This window comes from Lynx canadensis, chromosome C1, assembly GCF_007474595.2.
Source record: "Lynx canadensis isolate LIC74 chromosome C1, mLynCan4.pri.v2, whole genome shotgun sequence".
Taxonomy (NCBI): domain Eukaryota; kingdom Metazoa; phylum Chordata; class Mammalia; order Carnivora; family Felidae; genus Lynx; species Lynx canadensis.
The window spans coordinates 32,543,089-32,562,691 of NC_044310.1; the positions used below are offsets into that span (position 1 = coordinate 32,543,089).

The following is a 19,603-nucleotide window of genomic DNA, read 5'->3' on the forward strand; positions in this document are numbered from 1 at the left end:
GAAGTCAAGGGCACCTGGACAGTGCTGTGGAAGAGGCAGCGTGCCTCAGTGGGAAGAGCTGACTGGAGGGAGGCAGAGCTGGCTTCCTGATCTCTTGCCTGCCTCTCTCACCGGCTGTGACCTTGGGCAAATGACTTCACCTCTCTCAACAGCAGGGACCAGCAGGAAAAGGGAGATGATGACCCCGACCTCCAAAGCAGTTGGGAGTGTTAACTCAGATAGTGGCTGTCAAGCACTGGGCAGAGGGCCTGGCAAATGGTGGCAGTAATCACAATGTTTGTGACGGCCGCGGGAGAGTGTGAGTGTGTGGGGACACTAGAACCTGCTTAGGCTGAAGCAGGGCTGGGAGGGCCACAGCCCTCTCTCCACATCTGCCTGAACAACGCCAGCCCCCAGCATCAGCCGGTCCGAGAAAGGCAGAAACTCAGGACAGAGTTTGGGGGTGAAGGTGGGGTGAGCTTTCCCACCCTGCCTTCAGTCAGAGGAGGGGGACAGCAGACAGCAGAAGGGCTGGGACAGGGCAGCAGGCTCAGAGGCAGCTCTGGAGTAGGCCCCAGCAGTATGTTTACTGATGAGAACTAGGCGGGCTCCTGGCTCCGTCCGGCAAGCTCTGAATCGGGAGAAGATCCGAGGGCCGGTGGCTGGGCTCCCTACCCAGGGAGCAGCCAGCCCTGGGGGCTGTGGAGAAAGGGAGCACAGCCCCAGTGGGAAAGGCACACAGCCGCAGCCCTCTGCCCTCTGGTGGCCTCTGGTGCTCACTGCAGCCTCGCTGCGTGGAGGCCCTGACGCTCTGGCGGGCTAGCCCTGGGAACAGGAATCAAGGGCACGTTGTGATGAAGAGGGCAGAACAGCAGGGCTGGGCGGCCTAGGTCTGAAATGGCAGCTCTCCAGCTGTCGCTGCTATTATTACATCTACTAACTTACGAGCTGGATGACACCGGGCCAGTGACTTGATCTCTTTATAGCTCAGATTCTGCGTTTGCAAAAATGAGGTTGATAATAATAGTAGCTGTTTCGAACAGTAAATACACTCTACATCAAGCACTTGGGATAAGTAATATTAAGTAACAATAAACAGTAGCCGTCCTATTCTGTACTTCTGGGATCAGCGTTACTTAGGGGCACTGCTTGAGATTTGGAGGTTGGAGACAGCCCTGACTCGGGGCTGAGTTCTGGCTCTGCTGCAGCCACCTCCCAGGTCTGTGCTTGGCACATGTTGACTAGTCACACATCATAAATGGAGGGAGAGACACAGGGAGGTGAAGTTCAAAGCCACTCTTGAAAATCCTTTAGGAAGGCACCATGTTGGGGATAAAGAGACCATGTCTCAGTAAGGCCAATAACGCCAGTTTTTCTACTCTTGGTTACAGTAGGTCTTTGAAGTAGCTGGCTTGCATCCAAAAGCAATATTGCACAGAACAGGTGTATCTTAACCCGCCGGAATCACGCTCGGCGACGAGACAGATGCTCACACAGACAGGTACATGGACGCAGCTACCACTTACGGTCTCAGGTTCAGATTTTCCACCTCGCACTCACAGAGGGGCACATGTTCATCGCAGGTGGATCTTCGGTATTTCCATTCTCCCTTTTTGGCTGAGCTGAATTAGGAGAGCTTTGATGGAAGGCATTCAGGATGTAGCTGCACTGTGCCTGCTTCTCTGCTGTAAAACGGGGAGTAACATACTACAGCATCAGGTTCTTGCGTAGATCAAATAAGATCTATGTAGGAGTTTTAAATGCCTGCCAAGTAAATGACATTCTCCACTCCTGCCCTTCCCCAAATCCTCTAGATCTGTGACTTTGAGCAAGTCACTTCCCTTGCTCACTAGGTCATCACTAGACTTCAAAGGCCCCTTCTAGCTTGAAGCCTTTAAGACAGTTCTGTGATCCTAGGGCGTTTACACTGGACCCTCATATGAATGCTAACTGATGCTACTGTGGCTTTTGCAGGACTGCTTTATCCAGCTGGTAAGGGCGCATCTGTAACAGCAGCCCTTTGCACACTGGAACATGTCAAAAGCTCAAGAGTTAAACCTGCATCTTAATGATCTTGTTTACTTTTTTCATTTGATTAGCCCAAATTCAGCTGCACCTGAATCAGCACAAAGTGGCCAGACTTAACCATGCCCCAACTACAGTCCTTCAGAGGCCCTGCTGATGACCAACATTTACCTCTAACAGGGTAGAGGTACCTCTAATGTTACCTCTACCTCTCCAAGGGACACCTATACACTGGTGGGCAGGCGTTATCTCTGGCTTTGGGAAAATTCCCTTGCGGAAGGCAGTGGGGCAAAAAGAAATGAGCTTTGGAGTCAGTCCCAGACTGAATTATCCCAGATCCATTGGGTGGGAGAACTCAGGTAAGTTAACCTTTCTGAGCCTCAGTTTCCCCAACTGTAAAGTTGCAATAAGTAGCTTTTCCTAGCAGTGATGTACAGTTAAGTTAGAAGTAGCAAGAGGCCCTGGGCAGGAAGCCCTACCTTTCCTGAGGGAGGCAGACTGCAACTTCAAGTCCACTTCCATCCATGTTGCTCCCTGCCCAGTGCTTAGCCTCTGCACCTGTCATGTCAGTCAAGCTGGGCCACCATCACTTACCTCCTAGGATCGATCACTGTGCTTGGTTCTTCCCCGACAAGCCACAACTACTCCCGCTTCAAACTCCAGCCCTCTGCTGGTCTAGCTTTCGTGCCTGGCCCAGTAGTATAAATGGAAAAACCTTCTCCTGTCCAGGGTCCTTCTAAGACTCAAATGAAACAGCCCATGCCAGCCTGAGGCCTTCCTAAACCATTGCCTCAGCCCTCAGCATGACCCACCTCCTCACCAGCAGAACTTTGCTGTGCCAAGGCTGCTCCCCCCAGCTGCTGTCCGCACCTGTCCCGGAGAAGTCTGCACTCGCTAAAGGCAGGGGTTGTGGCTTTCTCATGGAAAGGCTTGAGCTGGTGTCTGTTCGGCAAACTTTAAGAAGCTCCACTTTCACCTTTAGAAGTAGCTCTCTGGGAAGGCCGCACGGGGGCAAGAACAGGGGCCAAAGATAGGGGGAAGGTAGGGGAATTTCCTGGAAGTAATGGAGGATGGTGTAAAAGAACACGACATTGGATTCAAATGACCCAGATTCAAACTCAGCTCTGTCACTTCCAACAAAGGATCTGGGGGAGCCATTGTACCCATACCATGAGAGTAACAGTATCTACTTAGCATCGCACCTGGCACACGCTGAGTACTTTTTTGTGTTCCGATACTGTTCTAAATGTATAAATGCATTGATTTATTTAATCCCACTACAACTCTAGGAGACAGGTATTATTATTCTCATTTTAGAAGCACTGCAAATGAGGAAAACGAGGCTCAGAGAAACTAAGGAAGTTCTTCTTAGAGCTAGTGAGATATTCCTAAAGGCAGCAACAAATGGGACATACAATCTCCAAGACCACAAGGACTGACTGCAAGTTTCTGCATCAGGACTGGCTCCAATCTTGTTCCCTCAACTGTAGCAAATGACACAGGCCAACTGGTGTTGTAAATAGAGTTAACATAATATATTTATTTTAAGTGCCATTCATGCATATCAGTCTGGCAGCAACAATCCTAATGACACTTGGGATATTTCTTTACAGCACTAAACAGTTACAAAGAATGGGTGCCGTTCATCATAGAGGCAAAATATGAAATCGTGCAATAGCAAAACTGTAGAAACATTAAAACACTGACTGTCCAACAGCAGTACAGAGAGCAGATTGTGTTTGCACAAAAAGCCAATGCATTTTCATCACATATATACAATATAGATATGTACACATCACCCTCTGAATGAACAATATCAAAATACTCTATTCCATTTGAAATAATCCCCGGATTGATTCCCTCCCACTTCAAAGGACATCTGAGAGACATGTATTTACAAGAACACACATGAATACGTTTACATTTCAAAAACTGCCACAAATGCCAGTCGGATTATTCTCCTGGACAGAGTGCCCCCATCTGATTATATGCATTTATTATTCTTTTCCCCAAGAGTCTTCGGTCAATTTAAACCCAAGACAGAGCTTGTTCTGCACTGACAACTAGCAACAGAAACAGCCGCCAGAGGGGATGCGCTGCACCTCACCAGGTAACTCCGGCTGTCTGGCGCCCCCCATGAAGGCCTGTCCTGGGCTCCCGGGCCACCTGAGTCACAAGGGTGGGATGGGTCCGAGTGGAGGCTCTGCCTCCAGGGACATGTGTGGTTAGGTTTAAATTCTCATAAAAATATTGATCACTGCAAATCAGTAAATGATTGCCAAATGGGAAATCAGCTTCACACAATTTGTAAAATCTTCATCAGTGGTTTCTACTCAAATCATTCAATGTAAGACTGCATTCCAATACCCAAATTGTTTAAAGTGCACATTGCTACCCAAGCAATTTAAAGTTTCAAAACAGCTTTTGTGGTATCTAGAAAACAGTGACTTGAGCAGACTATTGAAAATCACCCCCATTTTTCCAAGTGTTTGCTCTGCAGGCTGCTATCTCATCTTGCCTCCGATCCACGTAAGAGGGGCCTGTTGGCTGCCTTGCCAGAATCCTCCGATTTTCACCGAGCCAAGGGGCTGGAACCGAGCTTCATTTTTCATGCCAAGCAAGGTCCAAACAACAGGAACATAAAAGCCCTTCCTTTCTCCCCAACCTCATCAGCCTTTTACCGTGGCTGGCCTCCCAGTGATTCATTAAAGGCAACACTCCATTAAAACAAAACAGCCACACACAGTGACAAACACTCTCACATACACACATACAGAAACAAAGATGTCTGTCTAGTTCCAGCAGAGGACACTCAACCACAAAATCACTAAGGCTAACTGGAGTGATTTAGTAAGCATGGCTGTAGAGACTAGAGATGCTGAAAAGCAACCAGTGAGCAGTGATTACCCCTTGATTTGATGGAACAGATCATTCCCCCATCATAACTGAAAGAAATTCCACCTTTTTATGGTCTAAAGAACCAATTAAAAATCTATTCATTAAAAAAAAAATCTAATTTCTGTTACTTTTATTATAAAACTAAGACAATCAATCCATGCAAAGTAACTATGATATGATATGAAACAAAACAAAACAAAAAAAACAACTAATAAAAACCTCAAAGAGGCAGGCTGCATTTCAAGGAAAGTAACCAAATGTCATGCATACACAGACACAAAGGACAACAGAAACAGCAAACCACTTAAGGACATCTGCACTGAAGACTGAGGCAAATAAAATCTATGTGTGGCTCTACCCTCCTTTCAGTGCTTCCTAAGTGGAAAGAGAATGAGTGAGGAAACCTGCTTTATAAACAGTGCCCTGCTGTTCTACTGCCCAAATGAACTCTGATTCAAATTCCAGAAAAATTCTATTTAGCTAGTAAGTCTCAATCAGCAGGAATGCTAAGACAGAGACATGCACTCTCACGGTAAAAGGAGTGCCGACAAAGAGAATGACACAATCTTTCTGATTGTCTTGTCTGTAAACTCTTAAGAAAAACAATTCTGTGCTTTCAGACACCGCACTTCTCCTTAATGAACCCAATAGGAGCTGAGCATTCACAGAAGGTAGCAATAAATATTAAAATAACACTTCTGAATAATAAATACAAGAGTGAATATGGAGGCAATGATTTTGTTAAAGAGCTGAGCAATATGCCCAGCTGCTAATCGATCAAAGAAATTTTAGAACTGTTATAATGCAGATTTAGGGAAACAGACATGGAAAAGGTACAACATAAACTCTATAATCCCCCCAAGCATCAGAACAAATTTGGTCAGTTCTTTATGCTGCTCAGGAACAATATGCCCCTCTGGACTGTTTGGAAAGCATCAAACTCTGGGTCCTTACTGAGTAGAACTCAATGCCCATGTTTCTGAAAAACAGATTAAATGAGGGGAACTGGGCTTTGAAAAAATCCATTTCCTTTCAGTTGCCTACATCAGTTAAAAGCATCCTGCAGAAAATAGCCTAACGAGGAATAAAAACTCACAGTTAACTTTCTTTCCAAGACGTAATAATCCAATTAGAAAAATTGAAGCCTTTCAGTAATTTTTGTACATATATTTACACATATGTATCTATAAACTGCTTGCAGCAAAATAGGCTCTGTCTGAAAAATCAGTCTGGCACTTGTGGTCAACATCGAACTGACACAAATATGCAAAAGCCGTTCAAATCACACAACAGTTAGGAGCTACATAGGGCAGCTGGCAGGGAGACAAACATGTAGTACTTGTTTGGGTCAGATAAAAGCAGTAATTTATCCAGCTAAAATCTTTTTGATTGTCTTCAAAAGAAATTTTGATAACATCGGTAAAGTGATTAGCAACTTTGTTTTCTCGACTGGATTCTCTGAAACCTTTCCCTTCACTGCACAGAAAGGTGACGCTGGGGTCTGGTGCCTTTGCAGAAACAAGCTCTACACAATTGAATCCCAATCAAAGTCATCCTGGATGTCATCTGGAGGCAGAGAGCGCCGCATCTGGAAGGCTTGGGAAGGCATCATGTGCTGCTGGTTCATGGCTCCGTGATGGCCTAGAAGGAAGGAGGCAATGTCAGCAGTGACTTGGGTAGAGAAGAAAGAAATAAATGAACACTGATTGAGTACTTACTATGTGCCAGGCACTCAGTGCACATTATCGCTCTCATCTACGTAAGAGCCTTCACCGAGGTGGCTCTTATGATCCTCATTTTATAAATAACAAGGCCTGGGTTTAACAGAATGAGCAAGTTACCCAAGGTCATCCAACTAGTAAAGGGAAGTGATTTGAACTCCATTCACTTGGCTCCAAAACCCACACCTGTTGGATTAAACCAGGAGGTAGCAAGGAGGGCATAAAAAGAATGCTAGAGTGCCCAAGTGTGGGCACAACCCTTTCTCTTAGTCTGTCCTGCATCAATCTGTGTTTCAGCAACATGAATTGGCTCCCATGAGAATGGGAAAAGGAGAATGATGTCAGTGTACCAGTGAGGTCACATTGGGTCATCATGAATTCCCACCAGCAAGTTAACTTTTGTGCCACCAAGTAACAGCGGGTAAACACAGAGGATATCAGCATGGCCGAGTGCCGGAGGCCCTGAATGCAGGACAGGGTGCCCGCTCTCCACGTTCCTCTTCTTAGATCTGTGTGGCCGTGTGCAAGAGCTTGTGCTCTGCAGTTTTGGTGTGTTCTACCCTTGTCACCATGGCTTTGAGAAACCCCTTTCCAAACCAGACTTTTTTTTTAAAGTAATAATCTCTGTTTACTTGCAGAATTCATTCTTTTATCAGGAATTAAACATATCCTTTTCATGCAGATTTTTTTACTGGATGATTACAGTTTTTGTTTGGCTTGCTTGACCTGATTACAAAGTTTCAAGTAATCTGCTGCTGATCTCATTTTTCTTATAAGCAAAGCCCTGCCATTTTTAATGTACCGTTTTACAAAATGCTAAGGTTTTCAATACATCACAGTACAGCAGAAATGCCTATATTTATTTTTTAACTTATAAATATCTTAACTATGTGCCAAGCACTAATTTAAGTGATTTGCCTGTAATCTTCATTCAATTCTCTTAACAACCCTAGGAGTTAGGTAGTGTTGTGAGCTCTCTTTAACAGAGAAGGAAGTGGAAATAGTAAGGTTAGGCAGCTATCAAGTGGCAAAGCACCAGAATGCAAACCCTGCGAATCCAGTGCCAGAGTCTTAACTACCCTATCTTGCCACTTTCAAGTTCCTGGTGAGTGCTGAGGACAGATAACACTTATTCTTTCCTGTTCACCAAAGAACAGGTCACTTGGCCCCCAACTCCTCCTTCACTATTACCTGGCACACAGTTCTTTGGGGGTTTTGAGTTCCTATCTGCACATCACCATTCTGCTCCTTGAGCAGCCTAAGTGGAGGGGGCAGTGTGGTACACGAGAAAAACAATGAACTCTAAATCGAGATATCAAGGCTTGAGTCTTGGTTTGGCAACTTAGCCAAAGTGGGGGCTCTGAGCAAGTTATCTCAACTTCTGAGCCTCCATTTCCTCGTCTAGATAGTCCTTAAGCTCCCTTCCACCTCTAACCACGTGCCTGCCTTTGCTGCCCTGGTAAATGTAACTTATCCTGTATTCAGGAACCTAGGGGGGAAAGCTTATGAACCAGTGACTCCTGCAACTTACCTCTTCTGTAAGAGGCTTCCTTAGAAACTAGAGGGGGGGGGGGGGGGGGACTTCAGCAGAATGAATGGAACAGAATACGTAGGAGCTAATCAATGCAAGTTCTTGAAGCCTGCTCAAGTCCCATCAAAGTCAAAAAGCCTCAAAGATTCCTAAGACCCCAGGACAAGCTCTATACCCTGGACCTCATTAGAGAGGCAGGACAACAATTAGAATCATAGCATCGAAGAGACTTCAGGTCAAATGGCCTAAGAGCAAATGGCACTTGAATCCCCTTCCTCAGCACTGAAGCCAAGTAACTGTGCCCCCCACACCCCATCCTCCCTCACCAAGGAGTTTACTCCCTCCTCAATGGCCTTGTTCGCTGCTGAGACAGCTAAAGCTTTTCCATATTACCCTCTGAGTACCAAATGCAACACAACACAGCCCAAATTACCTGCAATAGTCGTTCCTGGAGTGCTGAGTGCCTGTGGGATGTGAGGGTAACCAGGGGGCGGCATCACTGAAGGAGGGAGATTTTGCCTGGAGTCTATGTACAAATTTCCTAATCAGATTGAAAAACAGAAAGAAGGAAAACATATTGCCATTAATAAACAAGTTAAACATTAAAATCTTAATACAATTGTTACCTAAAACTAAATTAAGCAGGTAAGGCAAGGAAGAAAAGAGAAAGAAAAATTACTCTTTTCAGATGCTAAAACTACCAAAAGGTGGTGCTGGCTTCTCGAACATAGTGCCAGGCTGGATGTGAGTACACGATGCTAATTCCAGCTCTGTCTCTTACTGTCTGGAGGCCTGAAGGCAAGTTATATGTCTCTATTGTTGTTGTTATATACTTCATAACAGTTCAAAAGCATTTTCATATCTATTACCATCTGAGCCTCCCATTAAGTCCAAAATGAGGGCAAGACAGGGATTATCCCCATTTTATGGCTGAGGCAACCGAGGCTCAGAGAGACTAAGCAGACTTGCCCAAAGAATATCAGTTTGACAGGGGTAGGGGTACAATCCAGTTCTCCTAAATCACAGGCTCTTTCTAGTAACCACTGTCCCTATGTCCCTGATTTTCTCACTTTCAAAGCAGACCTATCTGTAAGTGCCCTAGCTGATTAACAAAGTGAATGGGGGCACAAAATGACAGGAAAGATATGCGCAAGTTTAACAGAGTTATACCAAGTAAAGGTGATCAAAAATGTATTATTCAGAAGTGTGGAGAAGGGAAACAGAAATCTCATTTGAATGGCATTTCAGAAGGTTCTTAATATATTTTTGTTGACAGGAGCCATTAAGTGTAACAGCTCTAAAATGTCAATTACATTGCATCCTAATGCAAAGTAGAAAGAGAGGGAAGCAAACATCATAAGCCCACCACCAATTACTCCTGGGGAAAAAGAACCATAACACTGGCTCACATTGTATGGACCATCTGGAATTCTGGAAAGGCTATTTCTCCCTTAGGTATTCTATTGTGTCACACAAATTACAATTGCATTCTACCACTGCTGTAATCAAACTAGAAAACAGCAACCATTTTCCCAGAGGAAACTAAAACGATACTCATGGCAGGAACACTGTATTTGGCTGCTCACAAGTTTTTACCTGTCACTGGAATGTCAGACTGTTCATGCTTAAAACAGCCTCTGAAACAGTCTAATTCAGGCCTACCTCTGTTCATGCAAATGAGGACCTAAGACCAGAGGAAAAATAAGACAGAACCAGGAACAGAACCCAGACCTCTGACTTCCAGCCACTGCTTCCCAAGATAACATGACTTTTTATAGCAAAGTTTACAGTCAGAACTAAGCTCTTTGGCCAATTTCCCATACTGAAGATTTAGGAAGAAAAGAAAGGAGAAAAGTTACACTAAGCTGCAGCTCTAGTATATTCTTAGAGGAAAAATCCTGCCCCCAAGTGCTGATGAGGCTTTACATGAGTGGCTGGTGCAATTTCTAAACACTGCACCAGGGTGGAGGGACTATGCCACTTTGAGTAATATGGTCACTCATTTATCAGTGACTTCTCAGCCTCTGTCTTGTAAAATCTTAGCTCTCTTTCTACTCATCCTTAAAAATTCAAGTCACAATCAAAAGACAACTGATTTTTATGGAGATTAATTCTGTTTTTATATTTTTTTCATTTCTCTTTCTTGGCTTAGTAATTCTTAAAGGGAGAGCGAGGTGACAATTAGAGAAGAATGATGGGAATAAACAAGGATCACAGGAATAAATGGACACCCACATTAAACAAAAAGCCCAAGTTTCTGAACTTATCCCTCCTCCTACCCCATTGCAGGCAGCTGTTCCTGTGTTCCTCGAACTTATACAGCTGGCAGGAGCCAGGGTGGGAAAAAAGGACACTGTTCTCCAAATACTAGGGATCTGTGCTCTGATCACAGAGATACAGACAAAAAGGAGGGTGGTCATGTCGTACCTTCTACCAATGCTGCAAGCTCCTCACCTAACACAAACTGATTTCCTGGGGCTTTAAAGGGGGCTACTGCCCCTTCCCCTCCCTCTTTCATTTTCCTCTTTTTACCTTTTTGAGAGACAGGCATTAAAAACTAGGACAGTGAAAAACAACTACGTATACTGGGAAAATTAGAAAGTGACCACCGACACCAAGAGAAAAAGCACAGGCTCAGAGAAGACCTGAGAAGACTTTAGGGAAAACCTTAGCACAAGGACACCTTGCAACAACCAAGAAAACAAAAACAATAGGCAAAAACAATATTTAAAAACAGCAAACCCCGGGGAAAGGAAATAATCTGGTTTCCATAAGTACCACACTATTAGATTCAAGTGTCTAGTTTTCAACAAAAAAAATCACAAGGCGTACAAATAAACAAAATAGTATGCCCCAAAGTAAGAATAAATCAATAAAACTTGCCCTTGAAAAAGATCTGATGACAGACCTACTACACAAAGACTTTAAAACAACTGTCTTAAAGATGCTCAAAGACTAAAGGAAGATGGAAAAAAGTCACGGGTGCATGGGTGGCTCATTCAGTTAAGGATCTGACTCTTGATTTCGGTTCAAGTCATGATCTCACAGTTTGTGGGTGGGTTTGAGCCCTGCTTTGGGCTCACTGTCAGCGTGGAGCCTGCTTGAGATTCATCCTCCCTCTCTCTCTCTCTCTGCCCGCCCCCAATATATAAACTTAAAAAAACTTTAAAAAAAAGAATGTATGAACAAACTGAAAATACCAATAAAGAGACAGAAAATCTCAAAAGAAATAAAATTCTAGAACTGAAATGAAAAATTCACTACAGAATTCAAAGATAAATTTGAGCAGTCAGAAGAAAGAATCAGCAAACTTGAAGATAAGACAATGAAAATTATCTAGGCTTAAGTAACCAAAGAAAAAAATTTGAAAAAAATTAAAAAAACAAAACAAACAGAGCCTAAGGACCTGTGGGACACTATCAAACAGACCAAGTCTGCATTGTGGGAGTTCCAGAAGAAGTGGGGGTTGGGGGAGTAGAGAAAATGTTTGAAAATATAATGGCTGAAAACAACCCAAATTTGGTAAGAGAGGAATGAAAACATCCAAGAAGCTCAACAAACTCTAAGTAAGATCAAGTCAAGAGACCCACGTGTCAAGGGACATATTATAATCAAATTTTCAAAAGCCAAAAATAAAGAGACAATCTTAAAAGGAGAGGGAAGTGACTTGTCACATACAAAGGAACCTCAATAAGAGAGAAGATTTTTCATGAGAAATGCTGGGAGTCAGAAGTCAGTGGGCTAATCTATTCAAAGTGTTAAAAGAAAAAGTGTCAACCAAGAATTGCTACACCCAACAAAACTGTCCTTTTCAAGAGGGAGGGAGAAAATAAGACATTTCCAGAAAAACAAAAGCTAAAGAAGTTTGTTACCATTAGAACTGCCCTCCAAGAAATGCTCAAGGGAGTTGTGCAGGGTGAAATAAAAGGACACTAGACAGTAACTCAAAGCTGTATGAAGAAATACAGATCTCAAAAAAGGTAAATACATGAGCTATCATAAGAGCTAGTATTACTGCAGCAACAATCTAGAACTACTTTTTCTTCTCTACATGACTAAAGAGACTAATATATTTTCTAAAAACGATTAGTCTAGAAGCTTATATTATTGTAACTTTCATTTGTAACTCCACATGTTGTTTTCTACGTAATTTAAGAGATGAATGCATTTAAAGGAATTATTAATATATATTTTTGGGCACACTATGTATAAAGAAGTGATTATGTGATGTCAGCAACCAAAAGGGATAGAGATGGAGCTGTAAAGGAACTGAGGTTTTGTGTATTATAGAAGTTAAACTGATAGAAATTCAAATTAGAGTGTTATAACTTTAGGATGGTAAATGTAATCCCCATGGCAACCACAAAGAGCTATGCAATATACACAAAAGGAATGTGAAAGAATTCAAATATTTCACTACAAAAAATCAACTAAATACAAAAGAAGACAGTAATGCAAAAATAAGTGTCAAAAACCTATAAAACCTTATAGATGACAGAAATCACTCACCAGTAATTACTTTAAATGTGAAGGGATCAAATTCTCCAATCAAAAGACAGAGACTGGCAGAATATGTAAGAACACATATCTATAAAAGACTCACTTTACATCCAAAGACACACATAAAATGAAAGTGGAAGGATTGAAAAAGATATCCCATGCCAAAAAGCAACCAAAGAGAACAGGGATTACTACATTAGTATCAGACAGACTTTCAATCAAAAAAGGTTACAAAGACAAAGAAGGACATTATATATCAACAAAAGGTTCAATACAGCAAAAAGACATAACAATTATAAACACCTTATGCACCTAATAATAGACCACAAAAAATATGAAGCAAAAATTGACAGAATGGAAAGGAGAAATAAACAACTCTGCAATAATAATTGGTGATGTAAATACCCCACACTCAATAATGGAAAGAACAACCAGGCAGAAGGTAAGTAAGGAAACAGAGAACACAATAAACCAACTAGATCTAACAGACAAATACAGAACATTCTACCCAAAACAGTATAGTATACACATTCTTCTCAAGTGCACCTGGACATTTCATAGGACAAACCATATTTAGGCTCCACATTAAGTCTCAATAGATTTTAAATGATAAGATATACAAAGTATCTTCTCTGACCACAACAGGATGAAGGTAGAAATCAGTAACAGAAGTAAACTGGAAAATTCTCAAATTTGTGGAAGTTAAAACAACCCTCAAACAACTAACAGATCAAAGAAGAGATCATAAGGAAAATTAGAAAATACTTAGAGGCAAATGTAAACAAAACAACATATGGAGACTTATGGAACAGCCAGAGTAGTGTTGAGGGGGAAATTTATAGTCATAAACACAGAAAAACAAGGAAGATCTCCATCAAAAACCTAACTTTACAATTTTAAGACCTACAGGGGCACCTGGGTGGCTCAGTTAAGTGTCTGACTCAATTGCAGCTCAAGTCACAATCTCATGGTTCATGAGTTCAAGACCTGCATCAGGCTCTGTGCTGACTGTTAGCCTGCTTGGGATTCTCTCTCTCCCTCTGCCCCTCCCATGCTGGTGCACACTCAATACCTCTCTCAAAATAAATAAAAATTAAAAAAAAAAAAAAAAGACCTACAAAAAAAGAACAGAATAAACCCAAAGCTATCAGAAAGAAGGAAATCATAAAGATTAGAGCAGAGATAAATAAAATAGAGAATGGATAAAATCAGAAATGAAAGTGGTGATAGTCAATGGATAAAAAATGGGGCACGTGGGTGGCTCAGTCAGTTAAACATCTAACTGTGGTTCAGGTCATGATCTCACAGTTTGAGTTCAAGCCCCATGTTGGGCTCTGTGTTGACAGCTCAGAGCTTGGAGCCTGCTTTGGATTCTGTGTCTCCCTCTCTGCCCTTCCCCACTTGTGCTTGCTTGCTCGCTCTCTTACAAAAATAAAATAAACATTAAAAAAATTACTAAAACTGATCAAAAAGTAAAAAAACAGGATCATATGAGAGTACTATGAGCAACTGTACACTAATATATTGGATAACCTAGATGAAATGAACAAATTCCTAGAAACACAAGAGCCACCAAGACTAAATCACAAAGAAATAGAAAATCTGAATACACTTAAAACTATAAGATTGAATCAGTTAATCAAAAATCTATCAGCAAAGAAAAGCCTTGGACCTGACAGCTTCACTGGTGAATTATACCAAACATTTAAATAACTAACACCAATCCTTCTCAAACTTTTCCAAAACACTGAAAGACAGGAAGCACTTCCTAACTCATCCTATGAGGCCAAAATTAGCCTGATACCAAAGTGAGACAAAGACACCTAACAAGGAAACTATAGACCAATGTCCTTTATGAACACTGATCCAAAAACTCTAAACAAAATACAAGCAAAATTAATTTAATACCATATTAGAAGGATTAAACACCATGACCAAGTGAGATTATTTCTGGAATATAAAAGGGTAGTCCAACATATGAAAATTGATCAATGCAATACACCACACTAACAGAATAAAGGGGGGGGGGGGGGATAAACCTACATGCTCATCTCAATTGATGCAGGAGAAGTTAATGATGAAAGTTTCATAATAAAAACACAAACTAGGAATAAAAGGAAGCTACTTTAACATGTTAAAAACCATATTCGGAAATCCCACAGCAAACATTATGTTCAATGGTGAAAGACTTGAAAACTTTTCTAAGACCAAGAACACAGCAAGGATGTCGACTTTTACCACTTTCATTCACCATACTACTGGGAGTTCTAGCCAGAGCAATTAGGCAAGAAAGAGAAATAAAAGGCATCAAAATCAGAAAGGAAAAAGTATATTTATCTCAGCTCACAGATACGATCTTATATGTAAAAACCTCCAAAGTTTCCACCCCCAAAGTAAGCAAACTGTCAGAATAAGTAAATCCAGCAAAGTAGAGGATACAAAGCCAGTATTTGGCAAAAATCAGTTCCATTTTTACACAATGAGCAATCTGAAAAAGGAAATTATAGAAATAAGTCCATTTACAATGGCATAAAAAATACTTAGGAATTAATTACAGAAGTTTAAGACTTGTACAATGAAAACTACAAAAACATTGCTGAAAGAAATTCAAGACGACATAAATTAAATGAAAACGTATCTCATGTTCACAGACTGGAAGACAATACTGTTAAGATGTCAATACTATCCAAAGTGTTCTACAGAGTCAATGTAATCTGTATCAAAAATCCATTTTTTCTTTTTGGCAAAAACAGAAAATCCCATCCTAAAATGCATAGGGAATCTCAAGAGACCCTGAAGAGCCAAAACTATCTTGAACAACAAAGCTGGCAGACTCACACTTCCTGATTTCAAAACTTACTACAAAAACATAGTAGCTGAAATAATGTGGTGCTGGCATAAAGACAAATATAGTAAGAACACTGGAATAGAACACAGAACCCAGGAACGAACTCTTGTGTATATAGTCAAATGATTTTTTTTCAAGTTTGTGTATTTATTTTGAGAGGGGGTGGGGAAGGGGCAGAGGGAGAGGGAGAGAAAATCCTAAGCAGGCCCTGTGCTGTCAGTGTGGGGCCCAATGTGGGGCTTGAACCCATGAACCATGAGATCACGACCTGAGCTGAAACCAAGAGTCAGACGCCCAACTGACTGAGCCACCCAGGAGCCCCTGGTCAAATGATTTTTGACAAAGGTGTCAAAACCTTTCTATGGGGAAAGGACAGTCTTTTCAGCTAGGAAAAGACTGGATATACATACGCAAAAGCAGGAAACTGGACTCTTATCTGACAGCATATACAAAAATTAACTCAAAATGGGTCAAAGACTTATTAAATGCAAGACCTAAACCATAAAATTCTTAGATGAAAACATAGGGAAAGAGCTACATAACATTGGATTTGGCAATGATTTCTTGGATAGGATACCAAAGTCACAGGCAACAAAAAACAGATGAGCTGGACTCCATGAAAAATTTAAAAACTGTGCATCAAAAGATACTATCAACACAGTAAAAAAAGAAAACAAAATAATAAAGGAAAATATCTGCAAATCATGTACCTGACAAAGGGTTAATAACCAGAAATATCAAGAACTACTACTAACAAAAACTACTAAAAACTCAGCAACAAAACAAAAATACAACCCAATTAAAAAATGGACAAAGGACTTGAATAGACAGTTCTCCAAAGAAGATCCAAAAATGGCCAATAAGCAGATGAAAAGCTGCTCAGTATCACTAATTATCAAGGAATGCAAATTAAAACTACAATGAGATACCACCTCACACCCAATAACTATTTTTTTTAAAAAGAAAGAGAAAAAAAAAAAAAAAACCCAGAAAATAACAAATGTTGGCGACGCAGAAAAACTGGAACCCTTGTACACTGTTAGTGGGATTGTAAAATGGTATAGCCACTGTGAAAAAGTGTGGTGGTTCCTCAAAAAAATGAAACAGGGAAGCTTGCTAAGAGGGTTCTCGGTGAAAAGCCTGGCTCGGCTTTTGGCAGACCAACCGACTGGAAGAGAGCTATTCGCTGATAACCCTGCTGCTAATCATAGTCAAGCAGTAACTTGGATTACTTCTGCAACCCAGGGTGGAGCTCCCGCCAGTGCTAGACCCTGAGCTTGGCACAGTGGGGATCTCTGAAGACCTAAAGTAGGATAGATCTGCCTGTGAATGAGTGGAAATCGTATGTATTTCAGAAGTGGTTTTTGTTCCAGAAGTCCATTCAGGTCACAATCTCTACTGAAAAGACTTTGAGCAATATCTTTCCTCACTCCTCTTTGCTTCTTCAACCTGAGGATGAGATGTTTTTGCAATCCAGGCCTATCTCAAGAAACAAGAAAAATCCCAAATACAAAATCTAACAGCACACCTAAAGGAAATAGAAGCAGAACAGCAAAGACACCCCAAGCCCAGCAGAAGAGAAATAATAAAGATCAGAGCAGAAATAAACAATATAGAATCTAAAAAAACTGTAGAGCAGATCAATGAAACCAAGAGTTGGTTTTGTGAAAAAATAAACAAAATTGATAAACCTCTAGCCAGACTTCTGAAAAAGAAAAGGGAGATGACCCAAATAGATAAAATCATGAATGAAAATGGAATTATTACAACCAACCCCTCAGAAATACAAGCAATTATCAGAGAATACTATGAAAAATTATATGCCAACAAACTGGACAACCTGGAAGAAACGGACAAATTCCTAAACACCCACTCACTTCCAAAACTCGAACACGAAGAAATAGAAAACTTGAACAGACACATAACCAGCAAAGAAATTCAATCAGTTATCAAAAATCTCCCAACAAATAAGAGTCCAGGACCAGATGGCTTCCCAGGGGAATTCTACCAGACATTTAAAGCAGAGATAATACCTATCCTTCTCAAGCTGTTCCAAAAAATAGAAGGAAGAAAAACTTCCAGACTCATTCTATGAAGCCAGCACTACTTTGATTCCTAAACCAGAAAGAAACCCAGCAAAAAAAAGAGAACTACAGGCCAATATCCCTGATGAATATGGATGCAAAAATTCTCAATAAGATACTAATGAATCTAATTCAACAGCATATAAAAAGAATTATTCACCATGATCAAGTGGGATTCATTCCTGGGCTGCAGGGCTGGTTCAACATTCGCAAATCAATCAATGTGATACATCACATTAATAAAAGAAAAGCAAAGAACCATATGATTCTGTCAATCGATGCAGAAAAAGCATTTGACAAAATTCAGCATTCTTAATAAAAACCCTCGAGAAAGTTGGGATAGAAGGAACATACTTAAACATCATAAAAGCCATTTATCAAAAGCCCACAGCTAATATCATCCTCAATGGGGGAAAAACTGAGAGCTTTCCCCCTGAGATCAGGAACACGACAGGGATGTCCACTCACACCGCTGTTGTTTAACATAGTGTTGGAAGTTCTAGCATCAATGATCAGACAACAAAAGGAAATCAAAGGCATCAAAATTGGCAAAGATGAAGTCAAGCTCTCACTTTTTGCAGATGACATGTATACACGGAAAACCCGACAGACTCCACCAAAAGTCTGCTAGAACTGATACATGAATTCAGCAAAGTTGCAGGATACAAAGTTAATGTACAGAAATCAGTTGCATTCTTATACAGTAATAATGAAGCAACAGAAAGACAAATAAAGAAACTGATCCCATTCACAATTGCACCAAGAATCATAAAATACCTAGGAATAAATCTAACCAAAGATGTAAAAGATCTGTATGCTGAAAACTACAGAAAGCTTATGAAGGAAACTGAAGAAGATACAAAGAAATGGAAAAACATTCCATTCATGGATTGGAAGAATAGTTAAAATGTCAATACTACCCAAAGCTATCTACCATTCAATGCAATCCCCATCAAAATTTCACCAGCATTCTTCTCGAAGCTAGAACAAGCAATCCTAAAATTTGTATGGAACCACAAAAGACCTCGAATAGCCCAAGTGATATTGAAGAAGAAGACCAAAGCAGGAGGCATCACAATCCCAGACCTTAGCCTCTACTACAAAGCTGTAATCATCAAGATGGTATTGGCACAAAAACAGACACATAGACCAATGGAATAGAATAGAAACCCCAGAACTAGACCCACAAACGTATGGCCAACTAATCTTTGACAAAACAGGAAAGAATATCCAATGGAAAAAAGACAGTCTCTTTAACAAATGGTGCTGGGAGAACTGGACAGCAACATGCAGAAGAATGAAACTAGACCACTTTCTTACACCATTCACAAAAATAAACTCAAAATAGATAAAGGACCTGAATGTGAGACAGGAAACCATCAAAACCCTAGAGGAGAAAGCAGGAAAAGACCTCTCTGACCTCAGCCGCAGCAATTTCTTACTTGACACATCTCCAAAGGCAAGGGAATTAAAAGCAAAAATGAACTATTGGGACCTCATCAAGATAAAAAGCTTCTGCACTGCAAAGGAAACAATCAACAAAACTAAAAGGCAACCAACGGAATGGGAGAAAATATTTGCAAATGACGTATCAGACAAAGGGCTAGTATCCAAAGTCTGTAAAGAACTCACCAAACTCCACACCCGAAACACAAATAATCCAGTGAAGAAATGGGCAGAAAACATGAATAGACACTTCTCTAAAGACATCCAGATGGCCAACAGGCACATGAAAAGATGCTCAACGTCACTCCTCATGAGGGAAATACAAATCAAAACCACACTGAGATACCACCTCACACTGGTCAGAGTGGCTAAAATGAACAAATCAGGAGACTATAGATGCTGGTGAGGATGTGGAGAAACGGGAACCCTCTTGCATTGTTGGTGGGAATGCAAACTGGTGCAGCCACTCCGGAAAACAGTGTGGAGGTTCCTCAAAAAATTGAAAACAGATCTACCCTATGACCCAGCAATAGCACTGCTAGGAATTACCCAAGGGATACAGGAGTGCTGA

At 41.1% G+C, this 19,603-nt stretch overlaps 1 protein-coding gene across 1 annotated transcript in view; it reads right to left on the reverse strand.

Moving 5' to 3' along the window:
- Window positions 1-3,524: 3,524 nt before the first annotated feature.
- FOXJ3 (forkhead box J3) overlaps window positions 3,525-19,603 on the reverse strand; it is a 146,605-nt gene continuing 130,526 nt past the window's right edge. Inside the window, 2 exon segments of the mRNA XM_030324147.1 lie at window positions 3,525-6,543; window positions 8,588-8,695. Coding sequence (XP_030180007.1) covers window positions 6,428-6,543; window positions 8,588-8,695 — 224 coding nt within the window. The 3' untranslated portion in view covers window positions 3,525-6,427.